General features: G+C 39.9%; 1 protein-coding gene across 5 annotated transcripts in view; it reads right to left on the reverse strand.

Moving 5' to 3' along the window:
• schip1 (schwannomin interacting protein 1) overlaps positions 1–26964 on the reverse strand; it is an 829255-nt gene that overhangs the window by 45990 nt on the left and 756301 nt on the right. For 4 of the 5 annotated variants that reach the window (XM_072572731.1, XM_072572732.1, XM_072572733.1 and 1 more), the window contains one exon: positions 2290–2408. In XM_072572731.1, the coding sequence (XP_072428832.1) occupies positions 2290–2408 (119 nt within the window). Of the gene's footprint in view, positions 1–2289; positions 2409–13076; positions 13550–26964 lie in introns of those variants that run through there. The other variant, XM_072572734.1, reaches the window with a different exon arrangement.

Raw genomic sequence — 26964 nt, forward strand, 5'->3', positions numbered from 1 at the left:
ATGATTCTTTTGTAATAGTTCAGAATAATAAAATTTAAACTGTAGAAGCAAGGGATGTCTCACACCAAATAATTTGAAGTTAAAAATCACACAACACCGCACAGTGGCACAGTGATTCAATTCCCACCTCAGGCAACAGTCTAAAGATGTGCAGGTTAGATGAATTGGCCATGCTAAATTGCCCGTAGTGTTAGGTGAACGGTTAAATGTAGGGGAATGGGTCAGGGTGAGTTGCTCTTTGGAGGCTCGGTGTGGACTTGTTGGGCTGAAAGGCCTGTTTGCACACTGTAAGGAATCTAATCTAATTTAAAACCAGGTTATAGTCCAACAGGTTGATTTCGAGGCACCAGCTTTCGAAGTGCTCCTTCTTCATCAGGTGATTGCATTTGTGGAGCTAGGAAAGACCTCGTTGTGCTCTTGAATTGGAATTTTAAAAAAAATTAGGTCATGGTTTTTGTACACAACCACCTGGTGAAGAAGCAGTGCTTCGAAAGCTAGTGCCTCCAAATAAACCTGTTGGACTATTACCTGGCATTGTGTGATTTTTAACTATGCCCACCCCAGTCCAACAGTGGCATTTGACTCCTGGGTGCTTTGTAATTTTCAAATCAATTTGAATACCATTGCCTTCAAATCAGCTTTCCTCTTCAAACTGTATTTGCTGGAATCTGGGGCTTCTGGGTAAAATCATCATCTTTAAAGCCTGCTCTGAGTAACTACTTCGCCTGAAGTAAAAATGGGCACTTCAATTTTTGACATTATCTTGAGTCAATAATACATTTTTGGTGAAGGAGAGTGGTGAGTCACCAACTTGAATTACAAGCTGCAGGTCACGTTTTCTCCCCCCAAGAGAAGCTCAGTGCCCTAACTGAGTCTAAGTATAGTTTTATCTGTTTCTCCAAGACCTGGTGATGTCAGATATGGAGTATTACAAATGCTTTAAAGTTTACTGGCTCCAAGATGTTCACTGATGTTGGAATTTCTGCATCTTTAAAATTCTTATAGTTACAATGTAGTTTTGAAGGGCACAGAAGACAAACACTACAAATAACTTTTACATTGTCGAGATGACAAAGTGTCATTAAATGTGTAATGGTAGCATTTCCAGCCAAAGAACTTTGAGATTTTGAGTCACTATACAACCAGGCTGTCAATTTTTTTCAAACTGGTACATTAATGTCAACCATTTGACCAATTATTGGGAATGGAAATCATTGCATCAGGCTGAACTGGCAAAAATTATGATAGAATATAAAGGTAACTTTTTGTTCTTTGTCCTAAAAGGAACAAGAGACAAAAATTGCGCAATAAAAACATAATGATCATTTGTCAGAAAGACTGAAAGGAACAATGCGATGATCAGTTATGAGAGGAGAGATGAGCAAGGCCATTCTTTGCTATCATCTCAACTGGTGGACCTTCATTCTTCTCTTCGCCTGTCCTCTCCTTACAATGCTGGGACTTACAAATATCCACACCAAGTCATGCAATTACCTGATTACTACAAATTCTTCTTTTTTTAAAAAAAACTTTTACAACCTTTCATGGCTTAGTCTGGCTGAATGAGCTTGGGGGTTTAAGCCTCCCTGTAGCTCAGCTGGCTGGATTGTTGGTTTGCAGAGCAGTGTGATGCCAACAGCATGGGTTTAATTCCCATCACCAGTTTGAGGTTACTATGAAGGACTCTCCTTCTCAACCTTGTCCTCGCCTGACGTCTGGTGCCCCTCGTGTTAAATCACCACCAGTCGCTTCTTTCTAATGAGAGAGCAGCCTCTATGGTCTGGTAAGACTATGGTGGCACAACAACATGGGACTGCAGCATATAACTAAGGCAGGCAGTAATCTGATACAGAGGGATTGCTGTTTTGTTGAAGGTACTGTTTTCTAGATTAAACATGAATTTATCCTTACATGGTTAAAAACAAAAGCTTAAACTATACGTCACTGAGGGAAAATAACAAAAAACTTAGTCATTGGCTTGAACTTTAAGTAGTCATGGTTAATTCCATCAAAGTGTAAGAGATGTAAACCAAAGAGAAAATATCTTTATAATTTAAGATGTATTATGAAAATGAATAGGAATGGAGCTCACTGAAATTTGAAAGGCAAAAAAAATAGTTACTACAAATTGAATTTCAATCAACAGATGACAGAAAATTAGATCGGTAAGTGAAATATTAATTCATTCTCCTCCAAAAATGAGTCCATGAAATCATTACACTCCAAAATCAACAATGCAAGTGCTCTTCAATAATCGTCCAGATGCAAACCGTCATTTCTAACACTTACCGTGAAGACAGGCTGGGTTTGCCACTCTTGCTACAGCTGGTGTAAATTCCTGGGCCATCATCAAAGAAACTGCCCAGTGCCAACTTCTGTCGGATTGATTCTCTCTCATTTTTTTGGGCCTGCAAATTAAATAGGAAGGTAAATCAGGAACATGAAATGTAGTGAGACGGCAAATACGATTTTTTTGTTTCAGTTATTATCATCATGGAACTTTTTATTATGTAAACTAGATACAAACTTGTTAACTCCTGACTACAATACTTAATGCACATAGTGGATTAATAACCTGCTGGTTTATTTTTTCCTGAGTATTTTACATTGCTTGTACCTCAAGACTAGCCACTTTACCAAGAGTGTTGATAATAGTTGGTTGATGTTGTCACCAAGTCTACATTTCTGTTACCATATTGTGGATTGGCAGCTATAACACAACTCTTTTGAATTAGCTTATTATGAGTTCATTATTAAAATATCTATTTTATCATTGCCACAGATTAAGCTCCTTCTACATCACCACCTTTTTGTGGTTGCGTTGTGCTGTAATACCTAGTCACAGAGCTGTCAAACATTATACCTTAACAGTTGGTAGCATTATCAATATAGCAATGGATTACAAATATAAGATAGAAATATCATATTATAGTTCTATGAACTAATTATACATATTTTAAATGTGATATTTGCACACATGTGCACCTTAGTATTGACCGTATTTCTACACAGCCTGTCAATCCACATTAGTCAATCGGAGGATAATACTAACAGTGGCCATGTCAAAGTATGCCAGGAAAAAAACTGGCAGGAACATGGAAGGCTGTACCTATAATGTACCAATTGCATTTAGTTTTAAAGCAGGTTTAACACCAATTACAGTTGTGTTCTAGAAAAATTGAACTTCAGCAGAGTGGGATCAGCAGCTCCAGGACATTTAAACATGGAACAATATCTGGCCTACAATCATGTTTAAACATGGAACAATATCTGGCCTACAATCATATTTCCAAACTGTAATTAATAAACTAAAAAGAACACACATGATATTCTCCTTTTATTGTCTAGGACCCATCAACCATTCTGAATAAATTTTTAGATTATCTAGATTATCTATTGCAGGACAATTTCAAGATCAATCTGGACGCCTGAATCAAGCCTTCAAATTGCCTCTCGAGTGTTGATGATTGAGATGGATGAATGGCCTTGCTACACTATTTTTTCACCCTGGGAATGTCACAACCATCTAGAGCCAAAGTTACAGTGTATATTTGTCACTACAGGAGTTTTTTTTAATTACAGAGATCGCTGGTAGCGTGCAATGTAGACATTGTGGCAATGACAGGGAAAGAAACATGATTGTGTGAAGTGGCTGCTTGTAAACAAACTATCGGGAGAATGTCTCCTTCCTTTGTTGTGTACCTGACCAATGATGAACACAGCATGCACTATCATGTAGGTGTAATCTCGGATTTCTCAAAGCTTGGGCATTCCTAACACTTGGTAAAGACACAATGTTTCATTCCCATTTGCACCCTGAATGAGCGGATAAAATCTTTTGGCCACAGAATAAAATACATCTGTTACTTATTTAATGGATCCAGACACAGCTGCTCGCTGCATGTTATAAATGAAGGCCCTGGTTCAAGTTCCACCTGCTCCAGATGTGTATAATAACTAATCAAAAGAGGAGGATTAGAAAAATAGATTAAATTTTAAAAATGTTCTCAACAGAAACCTTGGCATGTCAGTGCATTTTACTGAGGTGGACTGTTAGCTATAGGTGCTAATAACCCTGAGCATATGGATGAATAGATCAGATGTGTGGTTTGATCGGGGAGGAAACAGATTGGTTTTGGTTGAAGAGGCGTGGTGGGCAAGAGCACGGAGGAGTTCTCTTGACCTTACTGGAATAAAAGCAGCACTAACAAGGCTGTTAGCTGTTGGATCCAGATACTCTCACCTCCACCCAGCTGCCAGGTTTTCTGAGTGCTGGGAAATCTGGCCCCTGGCTTTTTAACTTTGAAATGGACTTGAAAGTGTGGTACGTGGTCTCATTAAAACAATTACATGATGGGCCTTCTTCTGGAGAGCAGGTTAGCTGCCTGATGTTGCTCAACCAGAAGCATACTCACTGGGGAGGTAGATTGGGGCTTGGGTTGGTCATTTTTGAGCTGCTAACTCTCACCCCCCTGCCCACCTGTCAGGGTGGCGGGGGTGTAAGGAGGAAGAGGAGGAAGTAACAATCCTCATAAAATTCCACAGAAGTGTGGTTCTTCAAATTTAGTTAAAACCTTCTCCATGACACTGACACTTGGCATGCTTACCACTGAGTGAAAATGAGACAAACATTGCTAATATATCATCACTGAGTCAGAGGAGAGGCTAGGAAACGAAACAGTGATAACATGGTACTGACACCGATTCAAATCCGTGTCCTTTTACTTCTGATGTGGGCCAAATATTGTGGAAATTTGGGAGATTGACAAAGTGGCTAAAAAACCCCAGCAAATTATTCCTCTAATCTGTTTCCAATCTCTGCTTGAATATTACCAAAATGTCCAGGCTACAATATAAGAAATATTCTGTTTCCTAAGGTACCTTGGATCAATTGTCCCTTAAATTTCCCAAAATCTTAGATTTATCCACCATGCTACCAGTTCAAAAGACGGTATATTAAATGTCTACATGGAGTTTGCCAAGAGCTGTTCCTATTATCAAATTTTAAATGCTATGTTAGAAAAATGTCAATCTGTACATTTTAATTAATGACGTGCGCTATGATTTAATCAGGAAGAACAACAAATTTATTTTGCATTTGCTGAAACATGGCACTAGCGTTTTGTTCAATGTCTGTTGAGCATTTATCCACTAGACCATAAATTGCAATCATTCCACATCTCTTAATATTGTTTCCACTGTATTTTCAAAAAAGCTTCTCTGAAATACTAGATAATCTGGATATAAATTAGCTCACTGAGCTTAAAGATTTGTTTTCCAACCTTTTGTCACCATGACTAAGAAAAATCATCAATGAGAGTCTCTGGTGAAGTGCTGGTAGTATGTCCTGCCTCTCTATTTATAGATCTTAGTTTCTTAAAGTGGGTGATGCCATTTCTATTGGAATGATGGCATTCTAACCAGAGCTCCATCAATAAACACATCCATTTAGATCCTATCTACCTTCCCTTGAAAACAAACCGGAAATGACATTACCCACCTTAAGTAAACCAAGACATACAAGTAGAGAGGCAGGATATACCAGCAGCGCTTCACCAGAGGCTCTCACTGATGATGTTACCTCGTCATGGCAACAAAACGTCTGAAAACATCAGTGAGCTAATTTACATCTATATCATCAACCTGAGCTACAAATCTTCTCAAAAAGGGCTAATACTACATAACCCTCAGAAAATACCCTCACCATGTTCTCAACTTCTCCATCCTTCATTAACTAAAGTTAAAGATATTTTCGGGCATTATAATTTCATTTATTTTTAATGACAAGTGGTGCATTTTATTGGTAACATGTCAGAATAGCGGTTTAAGCATAGTTGAAATAGTGATTAAAGTACAGATAATTGGATGCTAAGTGAATTGGATCCATGGAGTTCCAAGCTAAAGCCTTTCATAGTTGGTCTGTTGAACAGTTATAAAAAAGAATCTATTGTGTCAGCAGCTGACATAGTGGAATGCTTTTGACTCCCAAAGTAGCATTAAGGGGTGGCATAGTGGTTCAGTGGGTAGCACAGCTGCCACATAATGCCAGGGACCCAAGTTCGATTCCAGCGTCAGGCAACTGTCTGTGTGGAGCTCCACAGTCCAAAGATGTGCAAGTAAGTTGGATTGGCCATGCTAAATTGCCCATAGTGTCCAGGAATATGAAGGCTAGGTGGATTAGCCATGGGAAATGCAGGGTTACTTGGTTAGGGTAGGGGTGAGTTTGGATGGGATGCTCCCAGAAGGTTGGCATGGACTTGATGGGCTGAATGGCCTACTTCACATTGTAGAGATTCTATGGTTAAAACCACAGAACCTCCCTAACTCAAAAGCTGTTCGCCCTCATTGCATATGTTCCCTCTGCCCTAACCAGGTTCTTATCAAGAGGATGCAGAACACAAATATTCTATTTGAGACTATGCAAACTTTGGACAGAATGTGAATCATAATACTTGAATCGCAGAGAAGACCACTGGCCCAGATTGGGCTCTCAATTCAATTCTTTCAGAGGGTACACATTGGTAAATACTTTGAAATGGATTCAAATTTGGACATATTGCTATCTCAACTTTGATGACTTGATTATTCTTTTTTAAATTCATTTGTGAGATGGGAGTGGATCGCTGGTTAGGCCAACATAAATTACCCATCCTTCAATGCCCTTCAGAAAGTCGTCATGAACTGTCTTCCTGATTTTGGTAAGTCCACAATGCTATGAGGGAGGGGATTCCAGGATTTTCACCCAGCAATACAGAAGGAACTGCGATATATTTCTAAGTCAGGATGGTGAGTGGCATGAAGGGGACCCCACAGCGTAGTGTTGTTGTTGCTCCTTGGAAATTTCAGGCCTAATTTGGAACATGCAATGCATTAGTTATGTTGCAATAAATATGAAGTTCACAAATCACATTTAGATAATTCAAAAAATCTTTCCAATATCAAATTACGCTACCAAACTGTAACTTCGCAATTTCAAGAGAAATGACATATCTATCAGGAAATAAAATTTGAAAATATGCATCTTTTTCAGATAAATTTTATAAAATTTGTGCTTAAAAATATGCTCCAGGAGGAGGTTCTAATCCCCAAATATTCACAAGGAAAATACCACCCCAAACCAATTAACTGAAAATGTGTGGACCACTGGTGCAATTAATAAACAATAATTTAGAGACATTTGTGAATCAAACAATAGTAAACATTCAAAGTAGATTTTGAGCAAAAATGAGATGAAAGATGACAGATTCTTTCTTGTAAGTTAGAAATGATGAGCTTTGTCTTGGGGATTCACAGTTGTTGTGACTGAAATAATCATCCCCAGAACATAATCACAAACGTCAGTCGGTTGTGTGCGAGCAGGAAAGAGAAGAGAAAGTGGGGAAGAACGGTGTCTGGAAGACTGCAGACTTGAATTTGCATGGAGATGTGTGAATGGATAAATTGTTTGGAATTTCCCCTGTTACCAAGCTCCAGGGATCAGGTCTTTGGTGCAAAGATTTCCATCTGGAGATAAAGGGATACCACAAAGTATGCAGTGCAAACAGATTGCAGAACGCAGCAGTTTGATACGTGGATAGCCTTTTTACAATGCTTCCTTGCATAATTCTATTACTTTTTTGAAACATCACAGGAGGCCACCATTTGGCCTGTCATCCGATCTCAGCTCGTGTAAAGATACTCATTCCCATCTGCTTATCACTCTAATATTGTCCTCAACATATTCATCCACATTTCTCTCCAATAGCTGCTAACAATTGTGCTTCCACTTTTGCCCCTGAAAAAGCACTTTGCATCCTCAGAACCCCTGCTTAAAATCAAACTCTCATCATCTTTCTGAGTACAATCCACAATGTACAAACAGAAATAACCAGAGTCAGAGAGCTGCAAAGCAGGCAAACAGACCCTTTGGACCAACTCATTCATACCGACCAGATATCCTAAATTAATCTAGTCCAATTTGCCAGCATTTGCCTCATATCTCTCTAAACCCTTTCTATTAATGGACTCATCTGGATGCCTTTTAAAGTGTTGTAATTATACCCATCTCCACTACTTCCTCAGGCAGTTTATTCCATACACAAACCATCTCTGCATGAAAACGTTGCCCCTTAGATATCTTTTCAGACTTTCCCCTCTCACATTAAACATATGCCCTTTAGTTTTGGATGCCTTTACTCCGTGGAACATACCTTGGCTCTTCATCCTATCCAATCCCGTTATGAGTCTATAAATTTCTATATGGTCATCCCTCAGCTTGACACCGCAGCATATTCAGCCTCTCCCTATAGCTCAAACCCTCCAATCCTGGCAACCACCTTGTAAATCTTTACTGAACGCTTTCAATTCCTGGAATTTCTGATACAAGAAGGTAATCGGTTTAAAAAAAGATTTGAGTCACAGCCTATTTGTGAACTTAAGCTACAATACTAAAATTCAGTGTATCCTGCACATTTGGAGATCAGTGGCACCAGTATGTTTGCTGTTGGAGCAATTAACATTGTCCCTTGATAGATGAGGAAAAAATAATTTGTTTACTGATTTTCGTATGTCAGCTGTGGATCCATTATATAGCACTCTTCCTTCAAGTTCCACTCCAGAGACTTGAGCACAAAAGCTAATCTGAGACTCAGCTGCAAGGTTAGGTTGGTGAAGTGGGGGCTCATTGGAGTAAAACAGTGGATTTTGATTGAGGTGTACAAGATGATGACAGATTCAAATAAGTCAGACAAGGAAAAACAATTCCCATCAACGAATGACATAAGAATGAGGGTACATGTTTAAAATGTTGTGCAAGAGTTACAGGGAAAATTCAAGGAAGAACTGTTTTTATTCACCGAGTTGTATTGACCTGCTGTAAGTGACCTGTTCGCTTCTATGAGTGTAGTGAATTCAAGATCAATTGATGATTTCAAAAGAGAAGTGGAGGGGACTTGAGGGAAACAAACCTGAATTGGAGGTTGGAGGATGAGAGGGGATGGGAGTCAATAGATTGTTCTACAAAGAACTGACATAAGCTCAATGGCCCAAATAGCCTTCTTCTGTGCTACAGTAAGTCTAAGACTCCATTGTTTTGGTGATGCAATGTTATGCAGTTGCGGTGTGATCTTTCAAAACAGATGCTAAACCAATGACCTACTTGCTCCCTGAGGTGCATGTTCCCATGACACTATTTGAAGATGATGTTGCCTTCACCTACATTTAACCCACAACCAACCAACATCACTTAAACAGATTATCTGGTTACATCACATATCTGCCTGCAGGACCGTGCTGAATGGCAATTTGACTATTGCTTTTCTCCACAATACTGGCTAGCCTTTGAACATGCTTAATTGACTGTTAAGTGCTTTGCAATGCTCCAAGGTTGTAAAGATGATTATATAACTGTGATTCTTTCTATCCTCTTGCTCAATCAGTGATTAAAATAATTAGGAAACAACTTGTTGAGGACCTAAGTGGACAGGACTGCCCTCAATACTGTACCAGAGTGCAACCTAAGATTATTGCCTGGATTTTCCACATGACAGAGAGCCTCTTAGATCACATCCTCTGAATCAATTATCTAACATCTAGGCAGACATGTTTAAAAAGCAAGTCTGCAGCAGAGCTCAGAATTCTCCTCAGCTGACTCACAGACACACATACAGGACTATGTCTTCAAGTCTATGCAGTCAGCTCAACCCTTGACCTGTTGAGTAAAGTACGAGTGTGCTATCACAGAGCAGAATGTCCAAAAAAGCTACCAATGTGCAATTTAAAATGTAGCCTCTGTTCTCATGTAGGAAATCCTGACAGCCAAATTGTGCACAGGAAGGGTTCACAAATATCCTTGAAATACATCATTGAGCACTCAGCTCTCTGTATTGTTAACGAGATATCAGTTCCTTACCTATGTACAATCCAAACATAAACTATGATGTTTAATAAAAGAGGGAAAACTGTTGATAGAATTTTCTGCAGTGAACAAGTTAAAAATAATTAATTCACAATAGTAAAAGTACAAAACATAGGTAAACCCTCATTTACATGGAAAATGTCTTCTTCCCCTAATCAGTAGAACCTAATGGTTAAACAGTTCAGAGGATGTGTTTGAAAATTTTGAACACAAGGTTCACTGTTCTTTAACAGTGGCCAAAACATTATAAGCAGCGTGCACCTGAAATTCTGTGGGGTCAGGTTTCCTGCTGTAAGCACACATCCAAAAAATTATCTGAAATATTAGCCTGCTATCCTAAGCAATGTCTCATCTTGCATGGTTAGAAGGTTAGAAATGGACAACTGAGGATTTTGATTTGTTTGAATTCTCCCATTTCACACCAGATCTTGTCAGAAAAAAAAAGCACTGTAGTTCTATGTAACACTATACATTAATTACAATATATTGCTATTGATCTGGTGAACTACTCAGTTTGAATCTCTCTTTGGTCTTCATAGAATAATTATCATCTCAAAGAAGCATACATCACATAACAAGATGAAACAGAAGTGACAGCCTGTCAGAGCTGACCATACAATTAAGGCTTTGTATGATAATGTTAACACTATCAATACTACTGTCAAACTGCACTCTGTAATCTTCAAACTGCTAGGAGCTATATTATCTTGAATGTTTTAGACAAAGAGCTGTTTTGACCCTCCCTTCTCCCAAATGTCCACTATTTTGCATTAATTAACTTTTGCTTAACAGATCATAACCACTAAGAGAAATGTACTTCTCTTTTTTTATATAAATGCTTCAAATGAAGTACAAGACAATGACTTATCGTATACCCATGTAGAAAATCAATATAGATTTTCTTAGGTTTCAGACAATATATTGACCATCATAACGATATTACCACTGGAACATTACTGATATTGCCATGTTGATTCCCACATCAGCAGGTTGTGTAATGTTTTGATTTCTAGGCTTGTGCCAGAAAAATCATCATGGAAGATGAAAGGTTTGGAGGGATATGGGTCAAATGCTGGCACTTGGGACTGGATTCAAGATTAGAGTGGTCCTGGAAATGCATAGCAGGTCAGGCAGCATCCGAAGACCAGGAGCCCTTTATCAGGAATGAGACTCAGCATCACTCTAATCTTGACTCTGATCGCCAGCATCTGCAGTCCTCACTTTTACCTAATTATCGGGGAGACAGCCTCTTAATTGGTCACTTTTGCAACAGTTAACGATGGTAGTATGGCTTTCATTGCTGCAGCCTAAGCTGCCCCACTGGAACAGCTGGCTGGTGCTGAGGCAGATCCAGGCAACATGACAGCACCCTTACAAGTTTCAGAGTAGTGCGACATACACATTATTGCAGCCAGCACTTCCCTGGAGTGAAGAGGGAGAATCTTCCATAGGATTGGATTTGATCACAATGCAGCTTTTAGTTGGAGACCTCCTCAATGGGCTACAGAGCTCCAGTTTGATGATTCCCAACCCAATCCAACTTGATATCTCTGCTGGGCTTGCTTAGTCCCTACTCTGTGATGGGGATACCTGCTAATGGCAAAACACCAGCGAGGCTGCCAAGTCACCCCTTTTTAAAATTCATTCATAGGTTAGGATATAGCCTTCACTGCCTGGGCCAACATTTATTTGCTATTCCTAGTTGCCCTGGAAAAGGTGCTGAACTGCTGCGGTTTATGTGCTGCAGATAAATACACAATGCTGTGAGGGATGCAATTCTGGGATTTTGACCTACTGACAATGAAGCAATAGCAATTTATTCCCTAGGCAAGATGATGAATATCTTAGAAGGCAACTAGGTGGTGATGTTTTCATGTCGTGCCTTTCGGGAGTTGTGGTACACACTGTTGCTACTCTGAATGAGCAGTGGAGGGAGTGAATGTTTGTGGACATATTGCCAATATAGGGTTGTTTTGTCTTGAGTGTTATTGGAGCTGCACGTATCCAGGCAAGTGGGGAGTATTCCACCACACTCTTTACTTGCGTCTTGTAGATGAACAGGTTTGGGGGAGTAACAAGTTACTCACTGCAGGATTCCTAGCCTTTGACTTGATCTTTTAGCCACACCATTTGGATGGTTAGTCCAGTTCAATTTCTGATCAATGGTAACACCTAGAATGTCAATAGTGAGGTTTCAGTAACGGTAATTCCCATGTAATCAAAGATCAAGATTAGATTCTTTCTTATTGGAGCTGATCACTTCCTGGTGTGGTGTCACACTTGTGTGGTGTAAATATTACTTGCCACTTGTCAGCCCAAGCCTGGAGATGGTCTGGGTTTTATTGCACGTGGACATGGACTGCTTCCTGACCACTTGCCTCCACGGACTGGCCAGCAGGATTGATTCCTGGTTTGCCTGGGGCAAGTATTCCGATAGCAGGATTACGCCAAAGAGCTGTCCTGGCATGGCCTTACCACCTCTTGTCAATATTTCCAGTTATCCTGTCTTCCAAGCCATAAACTCCACTCCTAATGCCCTCAGGGTAACTAAGGAATGGCAATAAATATAGACAGTAATGCACATCATTTATCAACATGCTGACAATTTGATTTTCCATTCAACAGACTTCAACAAAAGGCAAACATTTGAATCTGTAGCATAGGCTATGTCTGTCCACAAGAGGCAGAGAGTCATGAAGCAAATGGTGACGAAATATCAGAAAATATGGTTTAATTTCCTTCAGTATTCTGGTTACAGCTAAGCAAACATTAGTGATAACAAAGTACAAATAGATTATTAATGTTTTGTCCACTCCAGAACAAGCATTTATATATCTTGAAACATTTAGCATCTGCACATCTATCACAGTTCCCACCCCCCAAAATATTAAACATTTAGTACGAAAAGATTTTATCCATATGTGTGCAAATAAAAAACACAATATCATCACATTTACTGCATTAATAGTCTGTAACATACCCTGTTGCTCAATCAAAAAACAGACAGCAAAGAGGCAGGAACTGACCAGTTAGATTAAGAGGACACTTAATTTATAATTGACTAAATGACCCAGAAGAAATACATGGTGGTACCTATCAATTGATCAAAGTTCCATATTTGAAATCAACTGCTGAAAAGTAAAGAGCTGAATTCAAACTTCTCCAACTATTTTGGTCTTACCTTTTTATAACTGGCCACCAGATCGCAAGCTGTCACATTCCTGAGGATATGACTGTTCACAGACATGCTGCAGCAGTTTAAATTCCACAATGTTTTCATGAGGATTTGAGCTTACATGTGTAAGCAGAATTATTTCACTTCAGTCATGACTAAAGCTATTCGAGATTTGCCAGCTCTTCTGGTCATTTCTCTGTTTTTATAAAAATAATGAAATCTTCAGCTTTCAGATTGATGTTCTAGAAAAGGGCTTTGGGAATTTCTGCTCAGAGTTGAAGCCAGACAAGCCTTTTGGCTCGTTCACAATTTATTCACACCATGTTGCAAAGGCAGTTCAACAAAAACCATGATACCCCAGCACTCTGGGCTGTAAGAGGCCTAGTCCTCCTTGCTGTCATCCAAAACCTTCCTCACAACATATCCTGTTGGAATTCTCTTCTAAGAAAACTCTGCAGTACATGGCTTTTACCTAATAAAGGAAAAGGCTTCCTTTTGAGCTGCTGCCAGTTGAATGCACCCAGAATTCATTGCTAGTAGACTGTATTGGTGCTAAATGTGAAAGACAGATCCCCACCCCCGTCACGGTTACTATGTGATAAAAATAGATTGAACACAGTCTAGCAATCACCAGGGCTGAGCAGACTTCTTCTGGATAGCTGATGAACATCAACAGAACATAACGAAACCAGACAAAAATGTTGCAAACATATGACTACTCTATTTGATAGGTTATAAGCATCAATGTAGGATGAAGACGACAACATTTTTAAAGCAAAAGAATTTACTAAACAGCACAGCAGGCCATGGGTAGGGTATTATTCACAGAGCTACACCATTATACAGAAACAGCTAATTAAATCTCAGTCAATTAGAAAAAGAAACAAAATAACCGCACAGCTGCTCAAAGGATACAGCAATTGTTCTGGTGAGTTCTCTCCCAGGGAGGAAAATAGGAGATGGTAATATACTTTCAGTTTTTGCTCCCCCTGCCTCTGCTGTTCAGAGGAATTCTAAATACAGCAAGCGTTCTTTAGACAATCCGGTGAGAGAGTACAGTCACATCCATTAATCTACCATTAAACTGCGACCGTTTGTAATAAAATTCTTTACTTATGGTATTTTTCAACTCAATTGATTGTAATGATTGAACCCAGCAACAAAATATTAAACGTAGATTGGGGATCTTTAAATCAAATTTGGATTTCAAATAGTGATATTTAACAGCCTTTTAATTCTGCACTGTTTCTTGCAGCTTCTGTTCAGTGCAGTGTGCAAATTGCTAAGTATGTAAGTTACTAAGTATCATTTGTGATCATTTCAACTTCTTTACAGTTCATATCTGATGGACATGTCCATAATAAATGCATTGCTATGTCGTGCATAACTGAAATATCAAAGTTTTGTTGAACAGTAATTTTTTTTATAACACACAAGGTACAAAAATGATATTTAATATTTCATTAATTTAACAGGGAGATAATCCAAGAATAGATAAGTATCAACAGTTGAGTTTCAAAAATATATTTTTAAAAAATTGACCTGTTCTGACATCTCTATGATAGGGGGGATTTGAACTCAGATTTTCCATTTCACAGGGACGCTATCAGCATGTCATTAGAGCCCCTCGGCTAACATAAATGCACTGCTACAGTTCTGATTTTGACAGTCGCAGTGGATCCTTTATTCCAAATTACTCAGACGTGTTACTCACACCTCCCTGGCAGGCTGGACTCAAACCCAGACATTCTGGCCCAGAGGCAGGGATGCTATCAACTAACCAGAAAACCCCTGAAATAGTCAGGTTTCGTAATCAGATTTATTTATAATCAATTAAAATTAGCCGACAGGTGAATCATATTCATTCACTCAGTTAATCATAAGGTATCTGTAGACATACAGTTAGAATGCAAGCATTTTTGCAATGGTTTATCTGTTCCCACCAGTTTGTAGCTATTATATTACTGCACTGCAGATGTTCACAAGTGCTTATACAATCAATAAAAAAATGCTTAAAGTGGTCTCTGTAGAGTGAAGCTATCTAAAACAACTTCAGGTAGATTAAAAAGGCTGAGTCATTCATAGTGTATGAATTATAGAACCACAAGGGCTGACTTTTTCTTTTAAGAACAAGTTAAGTGTCATAGCAATTTCCTCAAAGCGTACACTATGACTAACTGAGCTTAGGTATAATGCCCGCTACAAACTAGCTGCTGTTGCTCAAAGTTACTCCTTCCAAGAGACCTGCTGTCAAGTGATACCACACTCATCTTGTCTTTCACCATCCTCACACTTCCACTGACACTCAGTTGCAATGTCTGACTTACAGCCATTCTTTTTGCTGACATCCACTTTGTCCTGTAAAAAACATCCCTGTAGCTTTTCAGCTCTGATCAAATGCTTGAATATTTACATGTTCTCTTCTGGATTACAATTTCTAAGCATTTATTTTGTCCTCTCAATTTCAAGCACTCCTTTTTTTTAAATGGTCTGCATATGACATATAGTCAAAATTCCATTCACAGACCAGAAGGAACAAAGCAACATAAATTACAGTAAATAAAAATTTTCATCACAGCAGAGTGCCAGCCAATTAAAGCACAGATGAAGCACATATAAGGCCATTTGGTCCATCTATCCATGGCAGCACTAATATCTGTATTTGTACATGGATACCAGTGGAGGTGTAACACTGAATGTTAGCTAAGCTCCCCTTATGACTGGGTAATTTGTAGTCAGGAAATTATCCCAATTCACTGACTTAGCCATCACCTTTGACTTAACAGGTCACAAGAACTAAATATTTCAAACAATGGGCCAGATATTATCATTAGTTTCAAAATTTGACCTTTGGTAGTAACGTTGCTGTCATTTTCAAACAATATTGACCAGACAGCTCCATCGCATATAGGGAAGGTTTTAAAGGACTGGACTACAAAATAAAACTACCATTCAAATACAGTCTCTTTGATGACTTAATTGATCATATTTCAAACTTAGCCCATGGTTTAGAATGAAACAATTCTAACTGACTCTGTTTAAAGTTCAATGATAGTTTTGAAGTTTGCAAATAGAGTCATAGACTCATACAGCATGGAAAAAGACCCTTCGGTCCAACCAGTCCATGCTGAACATAATCCTAAACTGAATAAATCCCATCTGCCTGTTCCTGGCCCAAATCCCTCTAAACCTTTCCTATTCATGTATCTGTCCATACGTCTCTTAAATGTTGTAATTTTACCTGCATCCACCACTTTCTCAGAAAGTTCATTCCACACATGAACCACCCTCTGCGTAAAAAAATTGTCTATGTCTTTTTTTAATGTCTCTCCCCTCACCTTAAAAATGTGCCCCTCATCTTGAAATCCTCCAGCCTAGGAAAAAGACAATTATCATTAACTCTATCTATACCTCTCAATATTTTATAAACTTCTATCAGGTTGTCTCTCAACCTCCAACACTCCAGTCAAAAAAATCCCAGCCTATCCAGCCTTTCTTTATAACTCAAGCCTTCCAGACCTGATAACAACATTGAAATTCTCTTCTGAACCCTCTTCAGCTTAATAATATCCTTCCCATACCTGAGCGATCAGAACTGGGCACAGTATTCCAGAAGAGGTCTCACCAATGTCCTGTACAACCTCAATATGACTTCCCAACTCCCGTACTCAAAGGACTGAGCAATCACTGAGCAATGCATCAAAAATAATTAATGTAGCATTTGCATTTCCAATTAACACTAAATAGAGCTAATTTGCAACTTGCACATCTATTAAAGGAAAAAATGAGGTCACAGCAATGTTGTTTTTCTCGATATTTAACGTCTTAACGGTTGAAACATGTCAAAAAAGATCTCTGCATGAAACTTACCCACAAATTGTTGCTACCATTTGCTGTGCTGTCATCGAAAACTAGATTTTAAGATAGTGAGAGATAATGCAACATTAACTAATGTGTACAAATTCAAAGTGTTCTCATCATCTACATATTTCTCAGTGTACTGGAGAAGGCCAGCTAACTCAATCATAAGGTCCTTGATGACAATCTCTATCCCCACACACTCTCGCATTATCCCTTGTCCTAACATGCTCTCATCTCCAACATTTTATGTACAGTCAGTCCCCTTCACAAGTATTGTCTCCTCTACATTCCAAATGCTGCCTCCGATTCCCAGAATTGATTTCCACTGAAACACACCCAGAGATTTTCGATGAACAGACTGACTGTGGCCCAAGCCTTTGAGTGACTTGATAAAACTGCTCCAACTGACAAATGATAGACCCCTGACTGATCTCAGTGCAGTTCTCCAACTGATCTGCTGCAAAACCCCAGGCTGGTCGCATTGGACTGTAGAAATATGGACTCCTGATACTGGGTGGCCTAAGTGACCAGCTGATTGTATCCTAGGCCCTGGACTCATATCAGACACTGCCCATGACATCCTGTGCCAGTACCCCCTGACCAAAGGATGTCTCACTTTTAACTTTGAGACATGGAAAACTGATTGAAGTGCATTCAGTGAGTATTTGCTACATGTACTGTTGGCACATACTGTAGGTGTGATAGTAAAGTTGCATTATTTTGTATGACAATTTGGCCACCCCTTGACTGATCACTGCTGAGAGCATTACTAGTCGCTTAGCTTTTAATTTATGCTAAAAGGCAAGGCAAGTTAGAGATTCTATAAGTATTCAAGTACGAGAAGTAAGAAAACAAGGTGAGGATCCCTGCACTGTGCAATGGCACCATGAGATGGACATTTGTCCCTGTGCACAAAGTACCCTGGCAGCAACATCCCACTGTAAGGTGTTGGTGTGCTCAGGAATGCACCGTTTATGTAGCGAACTATATTCTGAGTGAGTCAGAGATATACTGTAAGGATGTGGCAGGGCTGGTATTTGTTTGATGCACACCTTCATGGATACGGTGTGCTTACGGTCGATGCCCATGAAACATATCCTGTGATGTTGGGGATTGGTAGGCCAGGAGAAGTAAGTAGTGAGTCAGAGGTGCCAGTCACTTGCTCAGACTTACATGTTAGAATTTTCCACTGTCTCCTTTCTGTCCAGCATGAGAGAGAATCAGAAACTGCAAATAAATGAGGGGAGATTCCATACTAATGGCATGTTAATGCAAACAAATAGGCCTCTTGCTATTAATGAGGGTTTCATTTCAAAATTCAGAGTTGGTCACAAAAATTCGATTTTCTTTGCTTAACATCAAGAATCTCATTTCTCTGATCTTGCCATATTTTCCGACTGACTAGTCACTGCCACTCCTTCAGGAGCGGGGAAAAATCAATCCTCGAATTTTGTCGAGGGAAGAGATTTGGTAATTCATATTTATATAGATATTACTGAATTTTAATCCTGGAAAGAGCATGCAAGAGGTAATGATCCATGTCCACACGTAGCATTTCTCAAAGGAACAGCCATCGTGTTCAGACACTGAATAGATTGGCTGCAACAATACAGAGCTATATACTTTTATGGAAAAGGAGCCATGAGACGCTAAGTGACCCATGATCTCACATAAAAAACTAAGTATCAGAGACTGACAGACGACCCATCAAATATTAATATAAGCAGCAGAGTCATTTGTTTCAGTCAATTTTAAAAAATGATACGATTAATAAATCCAAACTGAATTTAGAGGATAATCTGTTTTGAGGCTATTGTCACTCTGCTGGCCTAACGTGGTCAGAGGTTGGCTGTGAAGTGAAAAACACTAAGGAAATTCACCCCTATAGTCAGCATGCAAACAAAGTTTCCAGTATAAGACTTGCTTTTCATTTGAACAGATTTGGACTGGAACTAATGGGGTGCTACAGCAATCAGTGCTGGGCACTCAACTGTTCAAGCTGCATTTATTTATCTTGGATAAAGAGACCATGTATTATTGCCAAATCTCCTGACAATATAATAAGCAGTGAAGCAGCTTGTGTGGATGCCACAGAGAGTTTGCAAAGGGGTACAGTGAGTGGACAGATGGGAGTACTCTGGCTTGAAAGTCAGGGTTTGAACTTGCCTGTGACCCCACCTTGTTTACCGGCTGTGGAGCCTTGAACTGGCTTGAGGAGGGATTTCTGTGCCCACTGGAGAAGCAGTCACATCCCCCAGAGCTGTTGGCCAATCAAATAGCTGTTATCCCAACCGTGCCACTGAGAGCAATAGCTCTTGCTGGGAGTGCATATGGCCTTTCAGAAGAGATACAGATGGAACCAGGATTTGCCATTAGGTCTGGGATCTCATTGGGGCCAAGGTGGCAGAAAAATAATGCTGAAGCCATGATTAGATCAGTCACAATTTAATACTTAAGGAAGAATTCAACTCTTCACTTTCTTTCTGAATGTATTTTTTTTTAATTATTCATGGAATATCGGTTTTGCTGCCTCGGCCAGCACTTTTTTACCCATCCCTTATTGTTCAGAGGGCAGTTAAGAGTCAACCACATTGCTGAGGGTCTGCATTCACATTTAGGCCAGACCAGGTAAGGACGTCAGATTTCCTTCCTGTAAGGATATTAGTGAACCAGATGGGTTTTACGACAATAAGAAGGCCTACATGGTTGTGATTAGGTCAATTATTTTTATTCCAAATTTTATTGAACTCAAACCCATGTTCCAGACTATTAGCCAGATATTCCGGATTACGAGTCATGGATTCATGATCATCATTAGACTCTTACAATTAGATTCTTTTTATTGAATTCAAATTCTACCAAATAATTGAGTCCCACCAATTCCAACCTGGGATTAAAACCCAGGTCCACAGTGTATTACTTGGGTCTCTGGATTAATAAGGTAAAAACAATGACTGCAGATGCTGAAAATCAAATACTGGATTAGTGGTGCTGGAAGAGCACAGCAGTTCAGGCAGCATCCAACGAGCAGCGAAATCAACGTTTCGGGCAAAAGCCCTTCATCAGGAATAAAGGCAGTGAGCCTGCAGCATGGAGAGATAAGCTAGAGGAGCATCTCTGGATTAATAGTCTAGTGATAATATTGTGAGACCGGCCCCTCCCCCTCATTGACGGAGATAAAATATCAGGAAAAATCCAAACACTTGAGATCCTGACATATCAGTAAATCATCTCCAGGTTAAACAGATTTAGAATTCAATTAATATTGTAAATAGTTACACTTTCTCTTCGAAAGGAGGTGGATGGTGTACATGTACCTAGCCTTTCAGAGATTTCACCTTGTAAAGCCATTGATGCCTGTCCCTAGTTGCCCTTGAGAAGGTGGTGGTGAGCTGCAGTGTACATGCTGTAGGTTGATCCTCAATGTCCTTAGTGGAGGGATTCAGAACTTTGCCCCAGCAACAGTGAAGGAATGGTGATAGCCGCGCTCTCAGGAGGATGCCAGAGATCCCGCGGTAATAATGTCAGGTAGGAGCAGTGAATGACATACTGTATGTAGGAGCTTTGGGTATATCTCGTCTGGCCCAGGGGTCTTATCTATCCTCAGGTTTTTACAAAATTTTCAGCACATCCTCCTTCTTAACATCAACCTGTTTGAGTACATCAGAGCTGAAAATGTGTTGCTGGAAAAGCACAGCAGGTCAGGCAGCATCCAAGGAGCAGGAGAATTGACGTTTCGGGCATCAGCCCTTCTTCAGGAATCCAGCACTCCTGAAGAAGGGCTGATGCCCGAAACGTCGATTCTCCTGCTCCTTGGATGCTGCCTGACCTGCTGCGCTTTTCCAGCAACACATTTTCAGCTCTGATCTCCAGCACCTGCGGTCCTCACTTTCTCCTGTTTGAGTACATCAGCCTGTTTCATGCTGTTCTCACAAATGTCAAGGTCCCTCTCAGTAGTGAATACTGAAGCAAAGTATTCATTACGGACCTCCCCTCTCTCCTCCCTACAGCATCTGTCAAAACAAAAATGGGACACAACACCCGGACATCTGATAAAAATAATGAGGCGGCTGTCAGCACTCGCCATTTGAACTTTAAATTGCACAGCAACTTCCAGCGACCACAAACGTGCCTTTAAACATGGAAATCAGGAAGCTGTTGCACAAGTTTCCCTGCTTCTCTAGAGACTCTGTAAGATTAATATCTCAAGCTGAAATAGCCAACCAAGTCAGTAACTTCAAAGGCATTCAAGAATGGACCATAAATGGAATTAAATAGTGGCAGTGTTTGGACAAAGAGTCTTGAGTTTTCAAAGGTATAGCTGAAGAGACAGTAGGGTGCATTTGTTCTGATTTTCCAGAATTCATGGGATTCCAGAACAGTTTTCAGCGATTAGAAGAAAACAAATTTAATTCCTATCTCTTCCGACTCCAGGCACAAGTTCCCTCCACTATCCCTGTTCGGCCTTCCCCTCACTCTGATCATCCTCTTGTTCCTCACATAAGTTTAGAATGCCTTAAGGTTTTCCTTAATCCCACCGGCTAAAGCTTTTTCATGCCCCCTTCTAGCACTCCTAAGTCCATTCTTCAGTTCTTTCCTGGGTACCTTGTAACCCTCTAGAGCTCTGTCTGATACTTGCCTCCTCAACCTTAAGTAAGCTTCCCTCTTCCTCTTGACTAGTTGTTCCACATCCCTTTGACTGGTATGAAGCCAGAAACCTGCTACAGCAAACAAAACCATTTCGTTAAATCACAGGCTTCTAAGTCTGCATCTTGATAACGTGTGTGTGTGTGTGAGTGAGATACATGGGCATTGCTGGCTAGGCCATATTTATTGACCACCGCTAGTTTTTCTTTCAGAAAGTGGTGCTGAATTGCTTTCTTACCTTCAAAATAAAGGAGAAAACCCGTCTTTTGTCTGTTCTTATTAGCTACAATGTTGCAGGTGTTATAAACACTTCATTTTTTTCTTTGCAATCATATCAGTCTCCATTCGACTGAGTGGGAAGACATGTTGGGACCATGCTATGACCTCCAATGTCTGTAACACTTTTGCTGACTTAAATACATCAGAATAAGGTCTATCTCAGCTTGAACAGGATATGAAATCTGCTCACAGGAATATTTAGTGATGAGTATCTCCATAAACTGTTTGGAGTACAAAATAGGGCTGAATTTTCCTGCTTCTTTCGGCAAAATGTTTTCTCAAACGAGATCTATGGTACCCAGTCCACCATAACCCATGTCAAACTTCTTCGTGCAATCTTCCACTCTTCATCACATCAATGATGCAACTGCTCTCTGTGACACTCATTACATGGAATTATGCAGCAGGAGAAGTGGCTGTACCGTTGTCGGGAGTGTGAGAGGTTTACACTGCCATTTCAATCCCCACCTGCACAGCACCTCAGACACTGCAAGCAAGGAACTGCCTTTCAAACTCCGGAGCTCCACCACCTTGCTGATGACATGGCCCAGAGAGAGAAGCTGCCATCCCGCTTCACCTCAGGGGTGATGGAAAGAAGGGCAATGATTCTTCCTGTTGACTGACTGACATGGTACCAGTCACAGCCAGCATGGACCCAACAGCAGCCCAGATCAAATAATCAAGCAGACCAATGGAATGCTGCCTTTTGTATCAAGAGGACTGGAATACAAGGACATGGAAGTTATCCTGCAGTTAGACAAAACACTGGTTCAACCCTATTTAGAGTACAGGCGAAAGTGAGGACTGCAGATGCTGGACATTAGAGTCAAGAGTTTGGTGCTGGAAAAGCACAGCAGGTCAGGCAGCGTCCAAGGAGCACGAGAATCGACGTTTCAGGCAAAAGCCCTTCAGCAGGAATGGCTTAGAGTACAGTCAGCAGACCTGAGGACCACACCTAAAGGAGGAAATATTGGCCTTGGAAGGAGTACAATGTAAGATTACAAGAATGACACCTAGGTGTCAGGGGTTAACTATGAGATCAGATCACACAAACTAGGTCTGTTTTCTCTAGAATTTAGAAGGTTAAGAATTGTTCCGATTGAAGTCTTCAAGATATTAAGCAGGAAAAGGCAGGGTAGAAAAAAACATGTATTTCCACTGGTTAGGGGTTCTAGAACTAGAGGCATATGTGAAAAATTAGGGCCAGGCTATTCAGGAGATGTTATGAATCAGTTCTACACACAAAACATGGTAGGTGCTTGGAACTTCTTTCCACAAGTGGCAGCTGATGCAAGATCATTTGTTAGTTCTGAATTTGAGATAGATAAATCTTTGTTCAGCAAAGGGATTAAGGGATATGAGCCAATGGCAGGTACATAGAATTCAACCACATTTGGATAGGTATATGAACAGGAAAGGTTTGTAGGGATATAGGCCAGGGACAGGCAGGTGGGACTAATTTAGTTTGGGATTATGTTCATCATGGACCAGTTGGACTGAACAGTCTGTTTCCATGCTGTATGATTCTTTCATTGAATGGTGGGACAGGCTCGAAGGGCTGAGTGAGCTACTCCTGTTCCCATGTTCCTACAATGAGATATTTTTCAGTTAGAAGGTTACTGATTCTGTGCTCTGCTGTCTTATATGTATTCACAGGGTCATCACTTTAATCTTACCACACCCATCTAATCAAGGCTCTTGGATTAAAACTCTAACTATTGCAAGCATGATGATCACTCAATGGTTCTGAACCACTGCATCTTCTCAAATGACAAAGCCTTCATGCCCTCTGTGCTTCCTGCTCATTCACTGGGGACACCTTTATCAACTCTTCTGCTTATCATGACCACTAACTTCTCTTCCATCCACTGTCATCATACTCAGATCCTCCCTCTGTCTCATGGCAGGAAGACGTGGCCCACCTGCTCTCCCAGACTGAAGTTTGGGATCATTCCAGATGACATAGCTGCAATTCCCAGACTGGCTGTACCTGACCTATAGGGATAACTGTAGCCAAACCTCTGGGTTAGAACTGGATGAACCTAGTGACCAACTGCAGTGATGACCCTGACTGACTATAATACTCCTTGACCACACTAGGGACTGATGCCCTTTCATCTTCAGACATGGCCACTGGTTGAAGCAGAATGTAATGTTTTTGCCACTAATATGGCTGACATGGACACATTCTCAATCAATAAGGAATCTAGGAGTCTAAGGAAAAGGCAGGGAAGTGGAGCTGTGTATTAATGGATCAGCCACGATCTCACAGAATAGCAGCACAATCTCAATAGTGTGAAACTTCTCCTTGTACCTCTCATGGTCTTATGAAAATAGAGTTAGATGAAGGCTGAGAAAACAGGTGGTAAGCTGCTGCCATCAGGTTGCCACTCTCGCTTTCACATTGATTATTGGTGCCAGCAAGTTTCTTGGGAAAAATAGAGGAAATTTGGAAGAGGCATGAAGATGAGTAGAGTCTAGTTAATAATGAGATATAAATAAAGATAGTTGTCACTCATTAGCAAGATTCTGAACTTAATGTTGAAACCTTAAGGGGGAAATCAAATTTTCTTTCTCAGCATTAAGAATCTTGTTTTCATTTTTGCTATATTTTCCTAAGTGCCTTGCAATTGCTCATGACACTCAAAGGAATGGAAAACTGCATTCATATAATATGACAAGAGGAAAAAGGGAGGTGCCCAGTTGGGTAATTTGCAAAATAAACATTCCAATGCTTTGCCACAATCACTTGAAATTCGGAGTTTCTGTTGGACCTTTACAAATTTAACAGCTGTTTCATATCCTAGAAAGATATGCAACAGAATTAATCTTTAATTATGTTGGGACTTGGGTTATGGAGGTAGAACAAAAAAGATGAAAAGAAAAATTAGTTGCTGAAAAAATAAATTTCCTGAATTTGAGATTTTACAAGAAATTTAATGTTCAAATGACTTTTATAGTCCATTTTCGTTAGTTGATGCCAGAAGTTATTAGATCGAACACCTCTCATGATTTGGGTAAAATAAGTGGAAGTTTAACCCAATCTCCAACCAGATTAATTTGCAGAACTGGTGTTGCTTGACTGTATTTGAAGCTGATGTAATATATATGGGTTTTCTAAGTTGTATTCTCAGGTTACTGCATGAAATAAGCCACATTGATTATATCTGGGTATATCAGTTACACAGAAATACCAATAATATTAGATTAGATTAGATTAGATTAGATTAGATTACTTACAGTGTGGAAACAGGCCCTTCGGCCCAACAAGTCCACACCGCCCCGCCGAAGCGCAACCCACCCATACCCCTATATCTACCCCTTACCTAACACTACGGGCAATTTAGCATGGCCAATTCACCTGACCTGCACATCTTTGGACTGTGGGAGGAAACCGGAGCACCCGGAGGAAACCCACGCAGACACGGGTAGAACGTGCAAACTCCACACAGACAGTTGCACCAGGTGGGAATTGAACCCGGGTCTCTGGCACTGTGAGGCAGCAGTGCTAACCACTGTGCCACCGTGCGGGTGTAAGTGTATAAAATCTGCTTGAGTTTCAATATTTTAACAGATGTTCAGTTCCATCAAGCAAAGAAAAACACAACAGGCCTAAAATTGAAAAGTAGCATCACATGCAAGCGTTTAATTGTACCCAATTCATATATGTAGGTCACCCAATTAAAACATTTCAAAGAGGAGAAAGTGAGGACTGCAGATGCTGGAGATCAGAGTTGAGAGTGTGGTGCTGGAAAAGCACAGCAAGTCAGGTAGCATCTGAGGAGCAGGAGAATTGATGTTTCGGCATAGGCTTTTCATCTGGGGGGGGGGGGGGGGGGGGCTTAGCCGGTCAGTAGAAAACAGCTGCTTGATTTAATCCAATACTCTCATTCCAAAGTTTACAGTACGTAAGACAATCGATTGTATTAAAATGTGGGATTATTTATTTGCCTTTTATAATGATCCCAGCTGATGGTACTAATGGACAAATCAGGTATCAAAATGAATCTGCCTTGATAGAAATTATTTTGTTTCGTTCGTTACTTGGATAATTAATCTGGTGGCTAGTCACAGAGACATATTCACCAAAGGCCCCAGACTTAGTTTAACAATAAATAAGAAGAAATTTTTTAAAAAATCAAGATACGTGAGTAATGACCTTAAAACACATAGCAAAACAAACTTACTTCATTGTGGACTGTAAAGAGTAATTTGATAAATCTTTTCCAAATTTGCTAATGCGAACTTTTCACAAATTGAAGAGCCTACACTTTTCTCATTTGTAATAACCTACAGATTTCTAACCAAAATTTCTTGGTTTCAAAGTTTTACAAGCTAAAGCCTTCTGCTGAAGTGACTTATTCCATGAGCTGCTTCTAGGAGAGAAACTAAACTTGCCTCTAAATTCAACCCTGGAGTCTTTGGAACTGGATGAGAAAAGTTTGCTCATCCTGGATTCTCCTGAACTGGAAATAAAGCTAATGGCCTTCCCTGTGTATTCTTCCTGTCATAAACACAACAGTATAAGCACTGTCTTATTAGCATCATAGGGATCTGCCATCACCAACATTATGACAAAATGTTGGATTTAGTCACTGTTCCAAAAGGACTCTGACCTTTTTTTTGAAAAGGAAAGCCTGCACCCAATTACATCTATTTTGAAATTCAATTTTAAAAAATGATGTTAATATTTATAAATGATACACCTTTCATCACAACTTGTACATCTTAGGAAGATGCATCAGAAACCAAAGTATCTGAATCAGTGTTCCTAAAGCATGGCACCTTTTTTTCTCATTTCCTTTTGTGTAACATATCTTGAGCTACCTTAAATTTTCACATCTCAGCATTTACAATTAATAAAACTTCATCACATTAAAAGAGAACATGTCACATAATGAAAGCATAGTCTGCAGGAGGGACCATTCTGTCACAAGGCATTTCAAAAAGACTATTTGCAAACAGATCCCTTTCTACCAAAGAAGCACAGGACAGACTATAACTTTGTCTATAGGCAAAATCATCTCCAACTGAATGAGATTTTATTTGAGGAAGTATGAGCAGACCTTAGGACTATTCCATATACTACTAGAATTTTTGCAAATAA

The sequence above is a fragment of the Chiloscyllium punctatum genome, chromosome 6 (assembly GCF_047496795.1).
Source record: "Chiloscyllium punctatum isolate Juve2018m chromosome 6, sChiPun1.3, whole genome shotgun sequence".
In the NCBI taxonomy this organism is placed as follows: domain Eukaryota; kingdom Metazoa; phylum Chordata; class Chondrichthyes; order Orectolobiformes; family Hemiscylliidae; genus Chiloscyllium; species Chiloscyllium punctatum.